The following is a 25,287-nucleotide window of genomic DNA, read 5'->3' as shown; positions in this document are numbered from 1 at the left end:
AAATAATTTACCAAGGCACGATAGCTAGTAAATGATGAAGTCTGGATCCAAACCCAGGTCTGACTCCAAAGTTCATGGGAAAAACTCCAGGCCATGCAGGAGACCCTGGTTCAATCCCTGGGTTGGGAGGATTCTCTGGTGAAGGGAATGGGTACCCACTCCAGTATTCTTGCCTGGAGAATTCCATGGACAGAGGAGCCTGGTGGGCTACAGTCCATGAAAGAGTCAGACATGAATGAGTGACTAACACTTTGACTTTCATACTGCCTCTCAGATATACTGTAATAATAACAGTCAAAATACATTTAGACTAACTTTTCAACTAATCATTATGATTAGTATATATTTTCATATATCTTTCTTGTTTTTATTTTAATTTTGGCTGTGCTAGATCTTCATTGCTGTGTTCAGGCTTTCTCTAGCTGTGGTGTGTGGGGGCTACTCTATAGCTGTGGTACACGGGCTTAGTTGCTCTGTGACATGTGGAATCTTCCTGGACCAGGGATCGAACCTGTGTCCCCTGTATTGGCAGGAGGATTCTTATCCACTGCACCACCAGGAAAGTCCTTCATATATCTTACATGAGGTTATATCCAGTCCTTGTTTTATAATTTCAGGATTAGACATATATGTTTATGATACAAGCAATGATTCAAAATGTGCTCTTTGCACAAACTTATGATGGGGTATTTCCATTTGTATTGATAGTGTTTATGGTCCACCTTCAGGAAAAAAAGTGCATTTGGAAATCTCCCTTGCACATCTTTCATTTACCACACTACAGTGACTTGGGAAACTGTCAAATGAGGTCAGATCCCTTGTTCATTTGATAATTTAGGTAGAAGACTCATGAATATATTTATGCAAATAGCCCTGGAGGCAGAATAAGGGTTCTATCAGAAATATTCAAGATTAGATGAGGATTCTTAAAATGTTTTAAAAAATCTATTACCTTGATTTAATGATTCAGTGACTCCAAGGTATTCTCTCTTAGGTGATCCCTAAAGGGAAGATCTGGAGAAAGGAAATGGCAACCCACTCCGGTATTCTTGCCTGGGAAATCCATGGACAGGAGCATGGCAGGCCACAGTCCCTAGGGTCACAAAAGAGTCAGACACAACTTAGCAACTAAACAACAACAAAGGGAGGATACACAATGGAACAAGCACAGGTTTTTTGATCTACAGACCTCTCAAACCTCTGTTTTCTCATTTGTAAAATGAGGAGGTTTTGACTATTAAATGAGATATGTCCCAGATTTGCTAAGTGTGCTTATTGACATCTCTAGTGACCTTCACAACAAACTTACACTTGGGAAATCAGGCTGGTTTAGAAATGGGCCCTGGTTTGGATTACAGTTAATACAGATGCCTTTTAGAGTCCAGCAGACCTGGATTTGTATTCTAGCTTTGTGAACTTAGGAAAATTACTTATTAGCTTCAATTTCCTTATCTGTAAAAATACCTCAGTGGTGGTATTTGGAGACTAAGCAAAAAAAAGGGGGGGGGCTTAGCACTGTGCCTGGCACATAGTAGGTTTGCTCATATAACAGTAACAACTCCTGAAGGGACCTTACATATCACTAAAAAGAAGAGGAAACAGTCATAGAGATGTAACAAAGCTGAACCCAATCTGCAAGTCAACAGGAAGTCTGCTGGGGAAAGATTGAGTATTGGCTGCAATGATAGATGATGTAAAGTGAGGTTCAGAGATGAAAATATTTAAGTTGGAGGATAAAACACCATAAAACCAATTTAAAATGTGCCATCATTAATGAGCATTATATAAAAGAATGAGATGACATAATTAAGTAGTAGGAGTTGAGGAAATTCAGAAGGTGGGTCTTAAGACAGGAGCTCAAGAGAGAAATGAAGTACAGCATAGATGACAGTGAATAGGAAGAGGACTTTGGGATAAATAGATGAAGAATTGGAAAAGACTAGCTCACATGCATGTTACAAATGAGGAAATAGACTCAGGAATTTAACCAGTATTTGTAAGATTTCTCCATTCCAGCTCAGAGGTTCTCATCCCTGTTTGCATATTAAAATCACCCAGGGAGGTATTTTTAAAAATTAGTGCCTTGGTTGCACAACAAAGTGAATATACTTAACACTACTGAACTGTATGGCAAAAACCACTACAATATTGTGAAGTAATTAGGCTCCAATTAAGAGAAATAATTACTTTTAAAAAATGGTTAAGATGGTAAATTTTGTGTTGTATGTATTTTACCACAGTGTAAAAGAAAAATAGTGTCTGGGCCCCATCCCTCTAATTAGTATTGTTTTAAAAAGCTCCCCAGATAATATATTAGTATCATATTAACCTAACTAGGGTTGAGAACCACAGTCATTGTTTTCTTTACTAATCAAATGACCTCCCTGCTATTATTGCTGGTTTAAGAAACAGAAGCAATATAGCAGCCTCATTAGACTTTCTAATGAATTATTTCCTATTACCATTATAAGCTTACAGCCTCTCAAACAGCCCCAAAGATCTGGGCAATAAAGAAAGCTAAGTGGGGCCCTTACAGAAACTAAACAGCTAGTTTACTATTTAGGTGGAAGATAATAAGATTTAATCCAATGTGACCTCTCCATGCAACCCCTTTATGCTTCTCTCTACCTTTCACTTTAATGATTAAAATTTGTTAGGTGCTTACTGTGCCAAACACTTTATTATATCATTTAATCTTCACAAGCTTCTGAGGTAAGTATCATTAACATCTCCCTTCTAAGCTCCTTGACTGTCTTGAGAACTCTTTACTCCCAGCCTAGCACATAGTGGGCACATAGTGGGCTTCCCTCATGGCTCAGATGGTAAAGAATCTGCCTACAGTGCGGGAGACCCAGGTTCAATCTCTGGGTCAGGAAGGTCCCCTGGAGAAGGAAATAGCAACTGACTTCAGTATTCTTGCCTGGAGAATTCCATGGACAGGAGGGCCTGGTGGGCTAAAGTCCAGGGGTCACAAAGAGTCAGACACGACTGAGCAACTAACACTAACTTAACTAAAGTGTTATTCCTGGCACATAGTAGGTACCAAATAAATCTGTTGAAAACTTAATGAGTCTGTGTTTCACAGATACATTAAGGGCTCAAGAGGTTAAATAACTTGTTATATAGCAAGTAAGGAGTTGAACAGGTTTTGGAGCCCAGATCTCAGCTCCAAAGCACACACTTTAACCACTATTCTGTGACCTTCACTGTCCCTTTATACTTTCAGGGCTTTGGCCTCTGTTTACTATACCCTCTCTATGGCCTATGTTTAGAATAAAGTTTCTCTTGTGCTATATATGTTTCATGTTTTTAAGTAACAGAAACCCAATTTGAACAAACTTAAACAAAAGAGGAATTTATTATAAAGTTGGTGGTGGTATCTCACAAAACACAAGGATAATGCAGATGGCCCTTAGGAACAAATAAATTAGGTACTGAAATGCAGCCAGGATTTTTCATCTTTCCTCTTCCAGCTCAATCCCAAATTCTCTGGGAAGGTACATAAAGAATGGCTCCTGATGCAACCAAGAGAGTAAGGTAGAGAAAAGGGTAGCAAAGGAGTATAGAGGAGACAAAATAGATGTTTACATACAGTCCTCCTTTTGACTGCCCTATAAACACATATGCCATTTCCCCCATATCTACAATTCCAAAATGCCCACACCTAACAATCTATGGACAACTGCCAGTCACATGCAGCAACTGCATCCAGAGCAACAACATCGCATGGATATGCCCCTTCCTCATCTAGTTCAGTGCAATCTAAATGTGGATCCTGCAACCTCTTTATAATTTGACTGACACCAATAGATCTAACATGCAATAATAGAGAAATATTTAGATTAACCACAAAGTTTCCTTTTAGGAAAGCAAAGGGGCATACCTTTATCCAGTCACTGGTCTGAGTATACACCATTTCCACCTGGATAGGCAGGAAGGAAATAAATTGCAGGTGTAGAAAAACTTATGAGAGTCAGTTATATTGATGCTGCTTCTTGTTTTACCAGTCTGTACTTGGGCCTTGGGATTGCTATAGAAGAGGAGTGATTCTCAAAATTAAGAATACATAAGAATCATCTGGAGAACTAGTCCAACCTGCAGAAACACTGAACACAAACACTCCATTCAAACACCTGCACTAAAGAGACTAGACCAAACTTGGCTTCTAGCCTTCTAAGTCTCTCAGTTCAGTTCAGTCATTCAGTCATGTTCAACTCTTTGTGACCCCATGGACTGCAGCACACCAGGCTTCCCTGTCCATCACCAAATCCCAGAGCTTGCTCAGACTCAAGTCCATTGAGTCGGTGATGCCATCCAACCATCCCATCCTCTGTCGTCCCCTTCTCCTGCCTTCAATCTTGCCCATCATGAGGGTCTTTTCCAATGAGTCAGTTCTTCACATTAGGTGGCCAAAGTACTGGAGTTTCAGCTTTAACCTCAGTCCTTCCAATGAATATTCAGGACTGATTTCCTTTAGGATTGACTTGTTTGATCTCCTTGCAGTCCAAGGGACTCTCAAGAGTCTTCTCCAACACCAGAGTTCAAAAGCATCAATTCTTCAGTGCTCAGCTTTATGGTCCAACTCTCACATCCATACATGACTACTGGAAAAACCATAGCCTCGACTAGACGGACCTTTGTTGGCAAAGTAATGTCACTGCTTTTTAATATGCTGTCTGGGTTGGTCATAGCTTTTCTTCCAAGGAGCAAGCATCTTTTAATTTCATGGCTACAGTCACCATCTGCAGAGATTTTGCAGCCCAAAAAATAAAGTCTGTCACTGTTTCCATTGTTTCCCCATCTATTTGCCATGAAGTGATGGGACCAGATGCCATGATCTTAGTTTTTTTTTTTTTTTAATTTTTTTTTTGATCTTAGTTTTTTGAATGTTGAGTTTTAAGCCAACTTTTTCACTCTTCTCTTTCCCTTTCATCAAGAGGCTCTTCAGTTCTTCACTTTCTGCCATAAGGGTGGTATCATCTGCATATCTGAGGTTATTGATGTTTCTCCTGGCAATCTTGAGTCTAGCTTGTGCTTCATCCGGCCTGGTATTCCACATGATGGGCTCTGCATATAGGTTAAATAAGCATGGTGACAATATACAGCCTTGACATACTCCTTTCCCAATTTGGAACCAGTCTGTTGTTCCATGTCTGATTCTAACATGTTCTAATATATTAACATGTCATAGTCTCTGGGATGACCCAGTTTTCATCTGAAAAGCTTGGGGCTGTAAAAAGAATGCATAGCTTGTTCTAACTGACATCTGACAATAGACTCCTGCCCTCTCTTTCTTAAGACTGTTTACCAAAAAGGGCTTACAATTATGAATTCTTCCCCTGTGTGTGTGTCTCAAGGACCAATCCTTTGAAATGTAATCATTATGAAGGCTAGGGCCTCTGTCTCTCAGGAACTGTGGGAGGATATAATACTGACTTCAATAATTGCCAATGAGCAGACACAGCTAGCCTAATTGCATTTACACTGGCCAGCCCTTTGTAATTTTTCCCTTTCCTGCCTCTACTTGGGCCCCGCCTCACTCCTCCTCCCTCCTCCCTTTAAAATGCTGTCACCTCTGCACAAATGGAATGGAGCTCTGCTCTTTCCCCTACTGTTAGTAACTGAATAAAATCTGTTCTCACTGCTTTAACTAATGTCAGCCTTTGTTTATCTTTGACACCACTTAAATCATAGATTGGCCTTCCCCAATGGCTCAGCAGGTAAAGAATCCACCTGCAAAACAGGCCACAGAGGATTGATCTCTGCGTCGGGAAGATCCTCTGGAGGAGGGCATGGCAACCCACTCCAGTATTCTTGCCAGGAAAATGCCATGGACAGAAGAGCCTGGCAGACTACAGTCCATGGGGTTGCAAAGAGTCAGGACACAGCTCAAGCGACTGAGCACACAGACACAAACCACAGATTACTGGCCTCAACCCCAAGAGTTTCGGATTCAGGAGGTCTGGAATGAGGCCCAAGAACCTACATATCTAACAGATCCTAGGTGCAGATGTGCTAGTCCATGTACTATATTTTGAGAATCACTGTTGGCTCATGGTTGCCATTCACTAGATATGATTTTCTTCCTCAAAACCTCATATGACTGCCTGTTGATTTCATTTGAGGGGATTCACAATGCTAGTAAGTGCCAAGAATCTAATCAACTTGTGCACTTTGAATCTTTAGATTTGCTAAACAGAGTAACCCGACTCATTCTGTTGCAGCTCTATTTCTTAGCTCTGTACCTAAGGACTTGCCTCCTTCTCCCTGGCATTCTGCTCAAGGTGTCCAGTTCAGAGCACAGATAGAAAACAGTAGGCTGATTTAAAGGATGTGAAGCTTCTCTTTTTTGATCTGCTCTGGGAATGTTACACTTACCCACTCTCTCTTGTATTTCAGCTGAATGCATGTACAGAGGAAGAGATCTTCACATTTGGGGGCTTTGGCTTATATAGATGGCTTCCTTGGTGGCTTAGATGGTAAAGAATCTGCTTATATAGATAACGTCATTCCAACTGCCTGGATGCCAGTTTCCTAATTAGTGAACTATTTGAAGTGAGACAGAGTTCTACTACTATAAGTCAGCAAAGCCCATGAATATCTGACCATCAACAGTTGCCAAACTCTTGATATATGCAGAAGGGCTGCTGTTTTTGAGTCTCAAGAGCAATAAGCAACTATTTCATTGCCAAATAACAGAATGCAAACTTCCAATTAATGATATGAGAGATCTCCAATCTCTGCCAGTCCTACAGTTTAGGGTTTGTAATTTGACACACCCCATTTCTGGTACCAGTTCTTGAATTAATATTTTATGGTCATGAGTAGTTTCTAATTCAATTCTATCTTAAAAATAGTAAGGGTATGAGGTTGCTTCAGAGAGACCAAGGACAAGAATATCTAAAGAATGATCTAAAACCTGGGACTTAAACATGAAGCCTTCCTATCTCCCATTTCTTCTCTGAGTCTGCATTTTTCTTCCCTTCCTTCAGACCAGCATCTTTTACTTTTGTTCATCTGATGGGAAAATTGACTGCTGATAGCTTCCAAGATTTAAATTTCAAGAAAAACTGGTCTCTCTGGTCCAGTTTCAAATTTCTAGGGAATGAGATTCTGATCGACCCAGCCTGAATTCATTATCTGCCTTTGACCCAGTCAGCTATGGTTATGGTTAACATGACAGTTTTTGTTGTAACTGTAAATGGGGAGAGGGTTAATTCTTAGGAAAGGAGGGCTGAGTAGACAATCATTTAGGTATCCATTATATTAAAAAAAAGCCTCTATTCTTTCCATCTGCCATCCTTTCAAGCCACTATTCTCTCTTTCACTGCTTGTTTTCTCAAGAGTTATTTATGTGCATCGCTTTAATATCTACTTATTCTTTGCCAATCTGGCTTGTTCTATCTCCACTAGTCTTTTATGATGAATTTCTTTATGGAGTTTGATGCTTTTTCAGCTTTTGCATCCCCATACACTTTTCTCAATGGGCTACTTGTCCATGGGGCTGCAAAGAGTCAGACACGACTGAGTGATTAACACTTTCACACTTTTCTTGGGCTTCCCAGGTAGCACTAGTGGTAAAGAACCCACCTTCCAATGGCAGGAAACGTAAGAGTTCCATCCCTGGGTCCGGAAGATCTCCTGGAGGTGGGCACAGGAACCCACTCCAGTGTTCTTGCCTGGAGAATCCCATGGACAGAGGAGCCTGGCAGGCTACAGTCCATAGGTTCACAAAGAGTCAAACACAACTGAAGCAATGTAGCATGCATGCACACTATTCTCAGACTTCATTTCACCTGGACTACTCTTGGGTTCTGCACTTTTGTGTTCTTATTTAGCCTGCTTTTATCTCCTGCCTTCTATTAAGTTCCAAGACAGATCTATTACTCACAGAACAGAATGAATCTTCTTTGCTACCCTCCTCCTATTGAAACAGTGGGCTCTAAAAGCCAGTCAGCCAGAAGACTGGCACAATATCATAATCAACCAAGGAGAATGCTAAAAATAGATTTTTCAAAAGATGATTCTGTACTGTTAGGGAAAAAACTGAAACCGCCTGCCCTGGCCAGGCAAGATAGTAGCCACTTGCATGAGTTATCTTAACAACAGGAGATTCCTGGTAAGGACATTGAAACTAACAAGCTACCACCAACCAGAAGAATTCAGGAAAGATCAAAAAGCGAAGATGCCAGTCCATATGTCTTACCAACCTCCCAGAATCCTCATTGCACTCTATTTTGGCTGAGCAATTCACCCAACACCATTAAGAGCCCAGAGTCATAATGATTGGCCAGAGACAAACTGGAAACTAACCCCATCACTATAAACTCCAAGAGTGCGAGCTATGTGGCAGAGCACTTCTCCTGGGTTCCCTTACCCTATTGTTCTCTGCTTGGGTGCCCTTTCCTGATAAAGCCTCTTGCTCTGTCAGCACATGTCTCCTCAGACAATTCATTTCCAAATGTTAAACAAGAGTCCACTCTCAGACCCTGGAAGGGGTCCCCCTTCCTTCCTTATTATGTCTGGAATTGGAGCCCTTACTGCTATTTTCTCAAGAGCTCCCCAACAAATTAATTCATAGTGGTTGCAAATAAATGTCCTAACTATATGACATTGTAGCTCAAAGAGTAACAGAAAGGTACAGCTTGTTTAATTTGTACTGATGCTTATCTCCCTAAACAAAGAGATCCTGAGTACATTGGATATCCCATTTCACTTTGTCTCTGCATTACCTTGGGCAAATAAATAATGTAAATCTCACTATTCATAAACTGGGGCCAAAAAACTCTTCCTCAAAGAATTACCTTAGCTAAAAAGTATGTGGCTTATTACAGAACTAAGATTATTTTACAACCTAAGATTATATTGTTATTGTTATCCAGTGGCTCAGTCATGTCCAAATCTTTGCAACCCCATGGACTGTAGCACGCCACGCTTCCCTTTTACTATTCCCCAGAGTTTGCTCAAATTCATGTCCATTGAAGTCAGTGATGCCATCCAAGCATCTCATCCTCTGTCCTCCCCTTCTCCTGCCTTCAATCTTTCCCAGCATCAAGGTCTCAGAAATGTTGATGGTGATCATTTTTACCTTTCATATGTGTCCTTTTCAATAACGTGCTACCCACGTTATTCCCTCCCCCCAAAGGAAAATTCTTCCTTCTTGGGATTCTTATAATACTTAAGCTGAATTAAAATAATCCACTTTACTTCCTTTCCCATGATGCATCACTACCCCCAAACTCCTTTTCCTGGGAAAGGCGATAAACAGCCTGAAGCAACTCGGTGGATGTAGAGTTGGAGTGCAAATCCTAAACGCTTATCACGCCCCGCCCCTTGATACCTAGTGAATACAAGGGTAGACGAGGGTGGTAATTTAGTTCCAACTCTTTATCCCGAAGCCTTAGAAGAGACTACAACTCCCAGGATGCCCCGTTTCCCTGCCCCGCCCCCGCCACTCCCCCACCCCCGCCTCCGGCTAGAAAGCGTGTACCACAGAGAAGAGGCAATATGGCTCCCGGAGGTGGCAGGAAAAGGCTTTACCCCTTTTGAAGCGGTGAACAGCGCTAGGAGAGGGATAAAAAAGAAGTGACTAGAGCCTGTCATCGGTTTTGTCCTCCCAGCTTCTCCTGAGTCCGGTCGGCCTCATTCCTTCTTTCCTCCCAAATCCACTCAGCTGTCTCCTCCTCACCCCGCCCTCGTTCCCTCTCTAGCTCACCCTCCCCTCGGGAATCCTTTCCCCGCCCCCTCGCCCCCCGCGGAGTGCGCACGCGCCCGCCTCCAGCTTCGCGCCCAGATCTCCGCCTAGCTTGCTCGCGCAGCCGCCGTCTCATCTGCCCACCGACGAAGCATGGGCGTCCAGGGCTTCCAAGAGTTCCTGGAGAAGCGCTGTCCCGGGGCCGTGGTACCCGTGGACCTCCTCAAACTCGCGCGCACGGTCTCGCGCCAGCAGCAGCAGCAGCACCAGCATCGCCAGCTGCCGCCTACGGCAGCCCTAGCGCCCGGGGCTCCACGCGCCGCCAGGGGCTCCGCGCCTCAGCAACCGCCATTCCCGCCCGCCGCCTTGGGTGCCTACTCCGGGGGCGCGGGGCCTACTCGACACCATCACCCCGCTCACCACTTCCACCATCACGGCCAGGCGCACCCCGGCCTGCACCCGCCGCCACCGCCGCCGCCGCCCCCTCCGCTGCCCGGGGCCCGGGTGCTTGTGGACGCGGGCTCAGCGCTGCCGCGGCTTTATGGCGGCTACCAGACGGATTGGGTGTGTGGCGGCCAATGGAACGCCATGCTGGGCTACTTGTCAGCGCTCTGTCAGGCTTGTGCCTATCCCGGCGGCGACGGCCTGGAGCTGGTGGTCATGTTCCCCGGGGGCCTGGGTAAGGACCGGCTGGCCGAATGGGGCCGTCGGTGCCAGGCCGAGCGGCAGACAGCGCAACTGATCGTGGGACACGTGGGCAACAAGGGCACCCCTCCTCCTCGGGCCTGGTTCCTGCCACCGGCCTGCCTGAGCCACTGCGTGAGGCTAGCACTCATCCGCTTCCGGGTCAAGGTGAGGGAGGGGCCGGATCTTAAGTAACTCGCCCCACACCTATTCCCTCCCAACTAAACACCTAACCACCCACCCACTTACCTTTCTCCCATCTACCCACTCACCGCCCAGTCAGCTAACCCACTTGCCTAAATACCCTTGATCATTTTATCCATCTACCCAACCCTTCATACCACCCCCTACTGATTTGCTCACCTTCATATCCACATCTCTCTGCCCATGTCGTCCCAATAACCCCCTTTACCCAGTTGGCCTATCTCTGGGTTTTAGCAGAATTTCTTTTGCAGCTCCATCTTTCTCCTGCTGTTTTCTGCCTCAAGCTGAAATGCCCTTTTTAAATTTTCCAGTTGACATCTTTCTGTTCCTCTTTCCAACCCTGCAGCAGATCAGTTAAACATGTTAATTGAACACCTTTCTTCTACAACTTTTCCCCGAATTTTGAACCATTGCTTCTTTTGCACCCATCTGTTCATTCAACCATTTTCATTTCAACCTATTTCTATCTCATCCTTCCTTAGCCTAAACAATCAAACCGACTGGTTCACTTTTCAACAAGTATTAACCCACTAAAAAAAGTAAGGGGTTTAAAAGACATGTGAGACATGGTTCCTGCCCTTGGAAAATAGAAATATACACATGAAACATTTATTCAATGATATAAATGTGTTATGTGATTATGCTTTATGGTAAAGATTGTAAGTATAGTACTTGTTTGGTGTATGTGTGTTGGGGGGCAATATCTGGGCTAAAATGCTCAGAGGAGGCTTTCTTGAAGTTGGACCTCACCTGGGTCTTTAAGAATGAATTGGATTTGAATTACTTGCAGGCTTGGGAAGAGGCTTCTTTAAAGGAGAGAAAAGTGAGCAGAAGCAAATGGTAATATCAAGCATGTGAGGCCTCATGGGGGCCAGTCTAATCTCTGCATATGGGGCCTGGAGAACAGCTTGGCAGCACCCCCAGTTCTTGGCACAACTGCCGTTGCTTTGTTGCTTTCCCATACTCTTAAGTTTCAAGTTCCTACGTGTAGGGAATAGCAAGGCTTGAGAATTAAAGGAGGTGGGCAGGAAAAAAAAATAGTACAGGGTTGAGTAGGACAACCACAAACCTATTCCCCAACCAAGGCTCTTAGGGATGTGCACACAGTCAGAAAATGACATGGAACTGGAATCATAAACTAAGGAAATGGTGCTGGGTGGAGTAATGAGGAGGGGAAAATCTCAGTTGAGAGACTGAAAGACCCACATAAAGAAACTTGCAGTGGTCATACAGCTTGTGGCTAGAGTCCAGTCATGCTAGACTTCTTGTGCTCAGCATCTAATATGTGCCTAGGCTGGGTAGATTATAGCTGTTTTTAATAATTTTAAAAAATTCAATCATGAGCTATCTCAATACAAAGTGGGAGAAATATATATATCAGACTCCATTTGCTTGCCTTCCTGACTGGGCATTTTTTCAGTAGTTTGTCCATTCATGGCCATTCTTTCCAGTTTGTTTTCACTGCTACTACTCCATCTTTAAGGACTTTTTACCTGATTGTCATTATTAACTTCGTTGCTGTCAACAGTGACTAAGGTTGATGGAATGCTCACTGTGTGCCAGCTGCTAATCTGGGTGCTTTATCAAATGAAAATTATCTCATTTGATCCTTACAATAACCTGTGAAACAGTATTATCCTTTTTTCAACCTAGGGAACTGAGGCACAGGAGGTTTAGAAACTTGCCCAGAGTCACCTGGCAATAAATGGCAGAGCTAGGATACATGCCCAGGCGATCTGGCTCCAAAGCTCATGCTCTTAGCAACAGTGCTCTAAGATGAAGCCTTCTAAAGTGCCAATCAGATTAAAGCATTTCCATATTGGACTAAAATCTCTGGCTTCTGGGTAAAGAGAGGTTTGGGGCTGTTTGTTATTATTCATTGATTACCTATAGGCTAGGTAATGTGTTGATTGCTGAGGATTCAGAGTGAAGTAAGGGGATCACTACCCTCAAGAAGGTCAGATTTTAGTAAATGAGACAAGCTGAAAACAAGGTTGCAGATACTGTGAGCTAATTGTTCCTTATTGAAAAATATGGTCCCTGTAGGGAGTATTGGTTAATTCTGGTTGAGAGTGTGAAAATTGAGGTAGGTTTCACAGATTGGTACTGAGCCTTGAAGAGGTCTGGAAAGGATGGTTCAGAGAATGGACACAGATGTGGAGACATAAAATGGCCTTTGAGCTCTGAATAGATTTTGGTTAGAGGTTGATGGGGTAGTTGAACACTGTGGGTCTGTGGTTTTCCAACTTTTTTGTCCATGCACGTCATCAGCAAACATTTTTGAGAGGCAATCCTAAAATGACCTACTAAGATTCTTCATTACACATAGGCTCACTTTTAAAATCCCAGCAGTTCATAAAAATATATATTTTGGATTGGACAGATGGATTGATAGGTGGTAAAGCAAATGTAGTAAACATGGTAGAGTCTCCATTGTGATTAGTTTAATGTTCACTATGAAATTGTTTCAAATATGCTGTATGTTTAAAGTTTTTTTAACAAAATGTTGGGGAAAAAGTTTCTCGGTAGTCATAAGCACTACTGTGCAAATGTGTCTTGTTTCCTATGCTAGATATAAACAACTCTTTGATCATTTCATAGTTTCCATAATAACTTGTTTATTTTAGGTGCAGGATATCTTTTTCTCCTTCAGTGAAGAGGTTCGGTTCAGCCGCTCAGTCGTGTCCGACTCTTTGCAACCCCATGAACTGCAGCACACCAGGCCTCCCTGTCCATCACCAGCTCCTGGAGTTTACCCAAACGCATGTCCATCGAGTCAGTGATGCCATCCAGCCGTCTCATCCTCTATTGTCCCCTTCTCCTCCTGTCCCCATTCCCTCCCAGCATCAGGGTCTTTGCCAATGAGTCAACTCTTCGCATGAGGTGGCCAAAGTATTGGAGTTTCAGCTTCCCAGGACTGATCTCCTTTAGGATGGACTGGTTGGATCTCCTTGCAGTCCAAGGGACTCTCAAGAGTCTTCTCCAACACCAAAGTTCAAAAGCTCAATTCTTCACCACTCAGCTTTCTTCACAGTCCAACTCTCACATCCATACATGACCACTGGAAAAACCATAGCCTTGACTAGATGGACCTTTGTTGACAAAGTAATGTCACTGCTTTTTAATATGCTATCTAGGTTGGTCATAACTTTCCTTCCAAGGAGTAAGCATCTTTTAATTTCATGGCTCCAGTCACCATCTGCAGTGATTTTGGAGCCCCCAAAAATAAAGTCTGCCACTGCTTCCACTGTTTCCCCATCTATTTCCCATGAAGTGATGGGACCAGATGCCATGATCTTTGTTTTCTGAATGTTGAGCTTTAAGCCAACTTTTTCACTCTCCTCTTTCACTTTCATCAAGAGTCTCTTTAGTTCCTTTTCACTTTCTGCCATAAGGGTGGTGTCATCTGCATATCTGAGATGAAATGAAGAGATTAGTGATCTTAATAGAATGCATTGTAGGAATGACTTTTTAAAAGTGTGTAGTGCAGCTCTTAATATGGTGGATTTAAGACTGGCTCCAAACTGCTTCTATAAAGTATCTGTAGATGTAATCAGTGACTGAAGTTTTCTCTCCTTGCTCTGGTCAGTGGTGGTGGTTGTTGGAGTGATGGAGAACTTCTTGGTTCCTAACACAGACTTGAAAGGTATTGGTTAATAACTGATTGTGGTTTGCATTTTCAGGGGGGTGTTTCACTGTCTTGAAGACAACAGTTTTTCACTTGATTTCTTTTGACTGAAATGCTAGTGATTCAGTCCAAAACCCACTAGCGTATTTCTCCTTCCCTTGGTTCTGTTCTTGAGTCTAGGTCACAAGTTCGGCCTTTATTCCCAATCTGACTTTCGTTTATGATAGAGAAAATAGAGGGAGTAAATAAAAGATAAATTGCTGGGTTGTCTGTTTAGGTTTAAACAATTTAGGACTTCCCTTGAAAATATTCAGTGTTACATTTAACTGGGATGAATTTCGTTCTTTGGTTGGTTTCATTTGTATGTTCTGCAAACCTTTGTAAGTGATCATTGCCAGTAGCACAAAAATTAAGTAAAACCTAATCTCTTTTACTTAATCTCTTCCCAAGGGTCTCAGAGCAACCATAAAGCAGTTTTAGAATGTGGTTTCAAAGATGATGTGGGTTGGTTAATGATACAAATACTTTGTTTTAATGGTTCAGTCAGTCAGTTCAGTCGCTCAGTCGTGTCTGACTCTTTGTGACCCCGTGAATCACAGCATGTCAGGCCTCCCTGTCCATCACCATCTCCCAGAGTTCACTCAAACTCACGTCCATCAAGTCAGTGATGCCATCCAGGCATCTCATCCTCTGTCGTCCCCTTCTCCTCCTGCCCCCAATCCCTCCCAGCATCAGAGTCTTCCAATGAGTCAACTCTTCGCATGAGGTGGCCAAAGTACTGGAGTTTCAGCTTCAGCATCATTCCCTCCAAAGAACACCCAGGGCTGATCTCCTTTAGAATGGACTGGTTGGATCTCCTTGCAGTCCAAGGGACTCTCAAGAGTCTTCTCCAACACCACAGTTCAAAAGCATCAATTCTTCAGTGCTCAGCTTTCTTCACAGTCCAGCTCTCACATCCACACATGACTACTGGAAAAGCCATAGCCTTGACTAAACGGACCTTTGTTGGAAAAGTAATGTCTCTGCTTTTCAATATGCTATCTAGGTTGGTCATAACTTTTCTTCCAAGGAGTAATCGTCTTTTAATTTCATGGCTGCAATCACCATCTGCAGTGATTTTGGAGCCCAAAAAGATAAAGTCTGACTCTGTTTCCACTGTTTCTGCAAATAGAACACATGAAACCCGTAGTTTCATAGGTATAACTCTTTAGAATGAGGCCAATTTTTAAAAGTGAAGTGAAGTCGCTCAGTCGTGTCTGACTCTTTGCGACCCCATGGACACCAGGCTTCTTCGTCCATGGGATTTTCTAGGCAACAGTACTGGAAAGGGTTGCCATTTCCTTCTCCAGAGAATCTTCCCAACCCAGGGATTGAACCCAGGTCTCCTGCATTGTAGACAGACACTTTACTGTCTGAGCCACCAGGGAAGTCAATTTTTAAAAAGTAAGTTGATTTAAAGAAAAGTATTAAGGTACAGCACTTGGATATAGTACTTGTAGGGGCTTCCCTGGTGGCTTAGTGGTAAAGAATCCGCCTGCTAATGTAGGAGATGTGGCTTTGATCTATATGGGTCAGGAAGATCCCTTGGAGAAGAAAATGCCTAGCCACTCCAGTATTCTTGCCTGGCACATCCTATGGACAGAGGAGCCTGGTGGGCTGTAGTCCATGGAGTTGCAAAAGAGTGAGACATGACTTTGCGACTAAACAACAATAGTACTTGGATGTTGCAGAAATCATGTTGATAGTAAATGAATAAGTAAAGTTTGAGAAATCTGAGCAAGAGCATACACCATTTTGTGCTTTTGTTCTCTAGAATACAGTATAGCAGTGGCTGCTGTCGCTCCTGATTATTTTCTTTGCCACTTTATTTTTAATTGAAGGATAATTGCTTTACAGAATTTTGTTTTTTTCTGTAAAACATCAGCAAGAATCAGCCATAGGTACACCCGTGTCCCCTCCTTTCCATCTCCTTCCCCATCCCACCCTTCTAGATTGTCACAGTTTGAGTCCGTGTTTGAGTTCCCTGAGTCATACAGAAAATTCCCATTGGCTGTCTGTTTTATATATGGTATTGTACATTTCCATGTTATTCTCTCCACACATCTCACTCCTTCTTCCCCTCTCCTCATGTCCAAGGTCTGTTCTCTATGTCTGTTTTTCCACTGCTGCCATGAAAATAAATTCATAAGTACCATCTTTCTAGACTCCATATATATGAGTCAGTATATGGTATATATATTTCCTCTTACTGAGTTACTACACTCTGTATAATAGGCTCTAGTTTTGTCCACTTCATTAAAACTGACTCAAATGCATTCCTTTTAAGACTGAGTAATATTCCATTGTATATATGTACCACAGCTTCCTCGTCCATTCATCTGTCAATTGATATCTAGATTGCTTCCATGTTCTATATATTGTAAATAGTGCTGGAATGAACAGTGGGGTACAGGTGTCTTTTCCTCAGGGTATATGCCTAGGACTGAGATTGCTGGGTCATATTGAGGTTTTATTCCTAGTTTAAGGAATCTCCATACCATCTTCCATAGTGGCTGTATCAATTTACATTCCCACCAGCAATGCAAGAGGATTCAGTTTTCTCCACTCCCTCTCCAGCGTTTATTGTTTGTAGACTTTTTGATGGCCATTCTGACTGGTGTGAGTTGGTATCTCATTATAGTTTTGATTTGCATGTCTCTAATAATGAGCAGTGTTGAACATCTTTTCATGTGTTTATTAGCCATCTGTATGTCTTCTTTGGGAAAATGTCTGTTTAAGTCTTTTTCTCCACTTTTTGGTTGGGTTGTTTGTTCTTCTGCCATTGAGTTGTATGAGCTGCTTGTATATTTTGGAAATTAATTCTTTGTTAGTTGTTTCCTTTGCTATTATTTTCTCCCATTCTGAGAGTTGTATTTTCACCTCAGCTTGTTTGTAGTTTCCTTTGCTGTGCAAAAGCTTTCAAGTTTAATTAGGTCCCACTTGTTTATTTTTGTTTTATTTCCATTACTCTAAGAGGTAGGTCATAGAGGATCTTGCTTTGATTTATGTCATCAAGTGTTTTGCCTGTTTTCCTCTAAGAGTTTTATAGTTTCTGGTCTTACATTTAGGTGTTTAATCCCTTTTGAGTTTATCTTTGTGTATGGTGTTAGGAAGTGTTGTAATTTCATTTTTTTGCATGTAGCTGTCCAGGTTTCCTAGCACCACATACCGAAGATGCTGTCTTTGCTCCATTCTTTATTCTTGCTTCCTTTATCAAAAATAAAGTACCCATAGGTGCCTGCTTTTATCTCTGGACTCTCTATCTTGTTACATTGGTCTCTATTTCTGTTTTTGTGCCAGTGCCATACTGTCTTGATGACTGTAGCTTTGTAGTATAATCTGTAGTCAGGACGGTTGATTCCTCCAGCTCCATTCTTCTTTCTCAAGACTGCTTTGGCTATTCAGGGTCTTTTCTGTTACAATATGAATTGTGAAAATTTTTCTTCTAGTTCTGTGAAAAAATGCCATTGGTAATTTGATAGGATTACATTGAATCTGTAGATTGCATTTGGTAGTGTAGTCATTTTCACAATATTGATTCTTTCTACCCAGGAATATGGACTGTCTCACCATCTGTTTATGTTATCCTTGATTTTTTTCATCAGCGTCTCATAATTTTCTGTATACAGTTCTTTTGTTTCCTTAGGTAGGTTTATTCCTAGATGTTTTTTGTTCTTGTTGTTGCAACGGTGAATGGGATTGATTCCTTAATTTCTCTTTCTGATTTTTCATTGTTAGTATATAGGAATGAAGATGATTTCTGTGTATTGGCTTTGTGAAATTCCCTGATTGGCTCTAGTGATTTTCTGATAGTATCTTTAGGGTTTTTATTTATAGTACCAGTCCATCCTAAAGGAGATAGTCCTGGGTGTTCATTGGAAAGACTGATGTTGAAGCTGAAACTCCAATACTTTGGCCACCTAATGTGAAGAGCTGACTCATTTGAAAAGACCCTGATGCTGGGAAAGATTGATGGCAGGAGGAGAAGGGGACGACAGAGGATGAGATGGTTGCATGGCATCACTGACTCAATGGACATGGGTTTGGGTGGACTCCGGGAGTTGGTAATGGACAGGGAGGCCTGGCATGCTGCAGTTTGTAGGGTCGCAAAGAGTCGGACACGACTGAGTGACTGGACTGAACTGAACTAATGTATAGTACATTGTCATCTGCAAACAGTGAGAGTTTCACTTCTTTTCCAATCTGGATTCCTTTTATTTCTTTTATCTAATTGCCACAACTAGGACCTCTCAAAACTGTGTTGAATACTAGTGGTGAGAATGGACACCTTTGTCTTGTTCCTGATGTTAAAGGAAATGCTTTTATTTTTATTTATTTATTTTATTTATTATTTTTTTTAACAGTGTCAGACTTTATTTTTCTGGGCTCCAAAATCACTGCAGATGGTGACTGCAGCCATGAAATTAAAAGACGCTTACTCCTTGGAAGGAAAGTTATTGTTTCCTGTGGGCTTATCATATATGGCCTTTTCTATGTTGAGGCAGGTTCCGTCTGTGCCAATTTTTTGAAGCGTTTTTGTCATAAATGGGTGCTGAATTTTGTCAGAGGCTTTTTCTGCATCTATTGAGATGATCATACGTTTTTTATCTTTCAGTTTGTTAATATGGTGCATCACATTGAATGATTTGTGTATATTGAAAAATCCTTGCATCCCTGTAATAAACCTGGCTTGATCGTGGTGTTTGAGCCTTTTAATGTATTGTTGAATTCTGTTTGCTAGAATTTTGTTGAGGATTTTTCATCTATGTTCATCAGTGATATTTGCCTGTAGTTTGCTTTTTTGTGTGTTGTCTTTGCCTGTTCTTGGTATCAGGGTGATTGTGGCCTTGTAGAATGAGTTTGGAAGTGTTCCTTTCTCTTCAATTTTTTGGAAGAGTTTCAGAAAAATATTCATTAGCTTTTCTTTAAATGCTTGATAGAATTCCCCCATGAAGCCATCTGGCCCTGGTCTTTTGTTTTTTGGGAGATTTTTGATCACAGTTTGGATTTCATTGTTTGTAATTGGCCTGTTCATAATTTCTATTTCTTCCTGGTTCAGTCTTGGGATTAAACTTTTCTAAGAATCTGTCCATTTCCTCTGGGTTGTCCATTTTGTTAGCATATACTTGTTCATAATATTCTGTTATGATCCTTTGTATTTCTGTCTTGTCTGTTGTAACCTCTCCTTTTTCATCTCTAATTTTGTTAGTTTGATTTTTTTCTCGATGAATATGGCTAGAGGTTTGTCACTTTTATCATCTCAAAGAACTAGCTTTGATTTTATTAATCTTTGCTATTGTTTCTTTCATTTCTTTTTCATTTATTTCTGCTCTGATATTTATGATTTCTTTCCTTCTGCTGACTTTGGGGACTTTTTGTTCTTCTTTTTCCAGCTGCTTTAGTTGTAGTTAGGTTGTCTATTCAGTGCTTTTCTTGGTTCTTAAGGTAGAATTCTATTGCCATAAACTTCTTTCTTTGAACTACTTTTGCTGAATCCCATAGGTTTGGGGTCATCATATTTTTGTTGTCATATGTTTCTAGAAATCTTTTGATTTGCCTTGTTTCTTTGGTTACCTCTTCATTATTTAGTAGTGTATTATTTAATCTCCATTATTTTGTGTTCTGGGCAGTTTTTCCCCTGTAGTTGATAACTATTCTCATACCGTTGTGGTCAGAGAAAGATATTTGATACAATTTCAGTTTTCCTAAATTTCCTGAGGCTTGACTTGTGATCCAGGATGTGGTCTATTCTGGAGAATGTTCCATGTGCACTTGAGAAGAAATTGTATTCCTCTGCCTTTGCATGGAAAGTCCTGAAGATACCAATAAGGTCCATTTGGTCTAATGTTTCATTTAAGGTTTGTTTCTTTATTGATTCTCAGTTTTGATGATCTGTCCATTGGTAAAATGGTGTATTGAAGTCCCTTACTCTTACTGTGTTACTGTCGAGTTCCCCTCTTATGTGTGTTAGTGTTTGCCTTATGCATTGAGGTTCTCCTATGTTGGGTGCATAAATATTTGCAACTGTTATGTCTTCTTGGATCATTATGTAGTGTCCTTCTTTGTCTCTTATAATATTCTTTATTTTGAAGTCTATTTTGTCTGAAATAAGGATTGCCACTCTGGCTTTCTTTTGGTTTCCATTCACATGCAATATCTTTTTCTATCCTTTTACTTTCAGTATGTATATGTCTCTAGGTCTGAAGTGTGTCTCTTGTAGGCAACATATATATGATCTTGTTTTTGTATCCATTCTGTCAATCTGTATCTTTTGGTTGGTGCATTTAATACATTTACATTTAAGGTAATTAGTGATTTGTATGTTCCTTAAAGAATGTCAATACATTAAGAGAATGTATTGACATTTTCTTAATTGTTTTGAGTTTGTTTTTGTAGGTCTTTCCTTTCTCTTGTGTTCACTGGCTATGTAATTCTCTTTAGTATTTGTTGTAAGGCTGGTTTGGTGGTGCTAAATTCTCTTAACTTTTGTTTGTCTGTAAAGCTTTTGATTTCTCCATCAATTTTGAATGAGGTCTTTGCTGGGTATCATAATCTTAGTTGTAGATTTTTTCTTTCAGTACTTTAAATATATCTTGCCATTCCCTTTTGGCCTGCCACATTTCTCCTGAAAGATCCACTGTTAGTCATATTGGATTTCCCTTGTATGTTAACTTGTTGCTTTTCCCTTGATGCTTTTAGTATTCTTTCTTTGTGCTTAATCTCTGTTAACTTGATTAATATGTGTCTCAATGTTTTTCTCCTTGGATTTATCCTGTAAGGGATTCTCTGTGCTTCTTGGACTTGATTGACTATTTCCTGTTCTGTGTTGGGGAAGTTTTCAACTGTAATTTCTTCAGAAATTTTCTCAGTGCCTTTCTTTTTGTTTTTCTTCCTCTGGGACCCCTATAACTCAAATGTTGGTGTGTTTAATATTGTCCCAAATGTCTCTGAGGCTATCCTCAATTCTTTTCATTCTTTTTTCTTTATTCTGATCTTCAGCAGTTATTTCTACCTTTCTGTCTTACAGCTCACCTATCCAGTCTGCCTCAGTTATTTTTCTATTGATTCTAGAGTATTTTTAATTTCAGTAATTGTGTTTTTCATCTCTGTTTGCTTATTCCTTATTTCTTTTATGTCCTGGTGATTGTATTAACTGTGTTAATTATTTCTTGCATTTTCTCCATTCTATTTTCAAGTCTTTGGAGCATCTTTACTGTCATTATTCTGAATTATCTTTCAGGTAGATTGCTTATTTCCTCTGTGTGTTTGGTTTTGTAAGATTCTACCTTGTTCTTTCATTTGTGCTGTATTTCTCTGTCCTTTAATTATTTTTCTAACTTGCTCCACTTGAGGTCTCCTTTTCCCAGGCTTTAGAGTTGTATTCCTTCTTCCTCTTGGTTTTTGCCCTTGGAGGGAAAGGTTGAGTGGTTTGTGTTGACTTCTTTTTAGGGGTGACATCTGCCTGTGTTCTAGTCAGAGGAGACCAAGCTGATCAAGCAGATAATTACAGAAATACTGGGACATATACACACACTTCCACACATAGAGTTATAAGCAAAGTATTCTAAAGAAAAGAGTACAGGAGACTGACTTCATGAAGAAGGGAGACGAAAAATGATATCAACCAATTAAAAATGATATCAACCAATTAAAACCAGAGCTAGCTAATGCTCAATCTGAAAAACTGAGCCTGAGCAGAGTGCCAACTGGGGAATATAGCAAAAAGAGCTCAAGAATTTAATGTACTTGGTGAAAAAAAGAAAGTGAAGGAAAACAGGGAAAAGAAAATAAGAAGAGAAAAGGAAGGGGTGGAAAAGAGAGTAAAAACAAGAGAAAAATAGAAAAGCAAAGATAAATAGACATATGTGAAAGATTTATACATATTCAGGAATAGCTACAACTAGTAAGGAACTATAAGAAAATCAGTCGAATATATCAAAAATAAAATCCAAGAAATCTCCCAAAAAAGGGGTGAAAAAGGAAAAATAAATCTTAAAATGAGTTTTTTGTTTACAGGAAAACTCTACACCACCACAAAAGGCTAATGTGAAGGTAGAAATATGTAGGTGGAATAAACGGTGTGATTTATAAGAAAAAAAAAGTTTTCAAGGTCGTAGTTCTTCTTGGTTGTGGATTCTGCCCCAGTGGATGGGGGTTGGATTAGTGTACTGTGATGCTTTCCTGGTTGAGAGAGCTTGTGCCTGTGTTCTCATTGATGTATCTATATCTCATCTCTCTGAAGGGTAATTCAGTTTCCACTAGTAGGTTTTGGGGTGTCAATATGTCTTTGGGCAGTCCTTCTGTCTTTGTGCAGTCCTTCTAGTTTTAGCAGTGTTACACACATCTATTTCCACAGCTGTGTCAAAGCCCTTTCAGCATATCTTCACTGCAGCCAGCCCCCTACTTGTCCCTGGATTCTTTGCTGGTGCTTCTGTTCCCCAGTCCTGCCCTGCACTGCACTGCAAGACAAAGCTTGCTAGATGGAGTCATATGTGGATCTTTTCTTAGCTCCCAAACTGTGCACTCTGTTTTGCAGAGACCTGTGTGGGCTTCCCTCAGGCCCCTGAGGTCACCCTCTGCTTCCTGCGGCTTATGTACACTGGTCTTGGCTCCCTGAGCCCACACTCTGCATTGCACTCCTTCTGTTCACTTCTCAGCTCACCAGGCCTGCCCTCTATGTCTCAGGGCTTGTGTTCACTTGTTTCAGCTACCCGGGACCACCCTCTGCATCCTGGGGCTTATGTGCACTTGTCTTGGCTCCCTGGACCCACCGTCTGGGTCTTGGGGCTTGTGTGCACTTGTTTTGTCTCATCAGCCAGCCTTCTATGTTGCAGGTCTTGTGTGCACTTGTCTCGGCTCTCCGGGCCTGCCCTCTGAGCTGTGAGGGTTGTGTGCGCTGGAGAGATTTGTATGCTGTGCCTCACTCGTCTCACCGCGGGGGGGGGGGGGGCCGGCTTCTGTGGGCTTCTCTCAGTTCCCTGAGCCCACTGTCTGCTCAGGGCCACAGTCCATGAGTTGTTTATGGGCTGAGGAGTACGGCTTTTTCTGTTTTCTGCCCTTTAAGCCCCTGCTTTGCCAGTTTTCACAGATTCTGCATCTCCCCTTTGGGCCTGCCTATGAGAGAAGTTCCCAGCGCACAGGAACTCTTCCTGCTTCGGGATTCCCTCGCTCCCTCGGGCACAAGCTCCCATCCAGAAGTTCTCTGTCTTTTCCCTTTTTATCTCTCCCATTCTCTCTCCTACCTCATTCCAAGGAGCTTAACCTATCCCCCTGGAGGCCTGGAGTCTTCTGCTATCGCCTAGAGGTTGCTTTGTAGGTGTTGCTCTTTATCTTGATGAGTTTTTGATATATTAGTGGTGAGGCTGGCAATTTCCCTGTCTCACTCCTCTGCCGTCTTCTTGCCTCCTGATTATTTAATTATCCTCAATCATTGACACATCCTGAAGTGTTAGTGACTCTTCTAGATGCACCAGTGGTAGGAAAAATTACCATAATAGTAATTACTTCTGTTTTTGAGCACCAGGTTGTATAGCAAGTGCTTTTTACATATCTTGTTTAATCCACATAAGCTCACAAAATGTGTACTTTTCTGCCCATTTAACAGTTGAATAACAGATGCGAAGAAGTGAAATGATTTTTCTTTGGTCTAGTCATTAGTACTTTTCATGGGGTTCAAGTGAAAGGCAAAAGAGAAAGGGAAAGATATACCATCTGAATGCAGAGTTGCAAAGAATAGCAAAGAGAGATAAGAAACCCTTCTGAAGTGAACAATGAAAACAAATAGAGGAAAACAATAGACTGGGAAAGACTACAGATCTCTTCAAGAAAATTGAAGATATCAAGGGAACGCTTCATGCAAAGATGGGCACAGTAAAAGACAGAATCGAAAAGGACCTAACAGAAGAGATTAAGAGGAGGTGGCAAGAATACACAGAAGAACTATACAAAACAGCTATTAATTACCTAGGTAACCCCAACGATGTGGTCACTCATCTAGAGCCAGACATCCTAGAGTGTGAAGTCAAGTGGCCTGAGGAAGCATCGCTATTAACAAAGCTAGTGGAGGTGATGGAATTCCAGTTGAGCTATTTCAAATCCTAAAAGATGATGCTGTTAAAGTGCTGCACTCAGTATACCAGTAAATTTGGAAGACTGAGCAGTGGCCACAGGACTGGAAAAGGTCAGTTTTCATTCCAATCTCAAAGAAGGGCAATGTCAAAGAATGTTCAAACTACCACACAATTGCACTCATTTCACATGCTAGCAAAGTAATGCTCAAAATCCTTCAAGATAGGTTTTAACAGTATGTGAACTGAAAACTTTCAGATGTGCACGCTGGATTTAGAAAAGGCAGAGGAACCAGGGATCAAATTGCCAACATCCATTGATCATAGAAAAAGCAAAAGAATTCCTACAAAACATCTGTTTCATTGAATATGCTAAGCCTTTGACTGTGTGGGTCACAATGAACTGTGGAAAATTCTTCAAGAGATGGGAATACCAGACTACCTTACCTGCCTCCTGAGAAACCTGTATGCAGGTCAAGAAGCAACAGTTAGAACCAGACATCATCAATCAATGGACTGGTTCAAAATTGGGAAAGGAGTATGTCAAGGCTGTATGTTGTCACCGTGCTAATTTCACCTATATGCAACATACATTATGTACTTACATGCAGCATACATCACGTGAAATGCTGGGCTGGATGAAGCACAAAATGGAATCAAGATTGCCAGGAGAAATATCAATAACCTCAGATATGCAGATGACACCACAGAAAGAGAAGAGGAACTAAAGAGCTTCTTGAAGAATATGAAAGAGGAGAGTGAAAAAGCTGGCATAATATTCAGCATTCAAAAAATGAAGATCATGGCATCCAGTCCCATCACTTCATGGCAAATAGATGGAACAACAATTGAAACAGTAATATATTTTATTTTCTTGGGCTCCAAAATCTCTGCAGATGGTGTATGTAGCCATGAAATTAAAAGACACTTGCTCCTTAGAAGAAAAGCTGTAATAAACCTGGGAGGCGTAC

General features: G+C 41.4%; 1 protein-coding gene across 2 annotated transcripts in view; it reads left to right on the top strand.

The window, feature by feature from the left end:
• The first annotated feature begins 9,790 nt into the window (after positions 1–9,790).
• Positions 9,791–25,287, top strand: part of FAM120C (family with sequence similarity 120C) — a 165,017-nt gene continuing 149,520 nt past the window's right edge. For both annotated transcript variants that reach the window (XM_040266048.1, XM_040266049.1), the window contains exon 1: positions 9,791–10,546. In XM_040266048.1, coding sequence (XP_040121982.1) covers positions 9,848–10,546 — 699 coding nt within the window. In that variant the 5' untranslated portion in view covers positions 9,791–9,847. The remainder of the gene's footprint in view (positions 10,547–25,287) is intronic.

Source organism: Oryx dammah, unplaced genomic scaffold (genome assembly GCF_014754425.2).
Source record: "Oryx dammah isolate SB20612 unplaced genomic scaffold, SCBI_Odam_1.1 HiC_scaffold_23, whole genome shotgun sequence".
NCBI classification, from domain to species: Eukaryota; Metazoa; Chordata; class Mammalia; order Artiodactyla; family Bovidae; genus Oryx; species Oryx dammah.
This window is presented reverse-complemented; position numbering and strand designations above follow the sequence as displayed.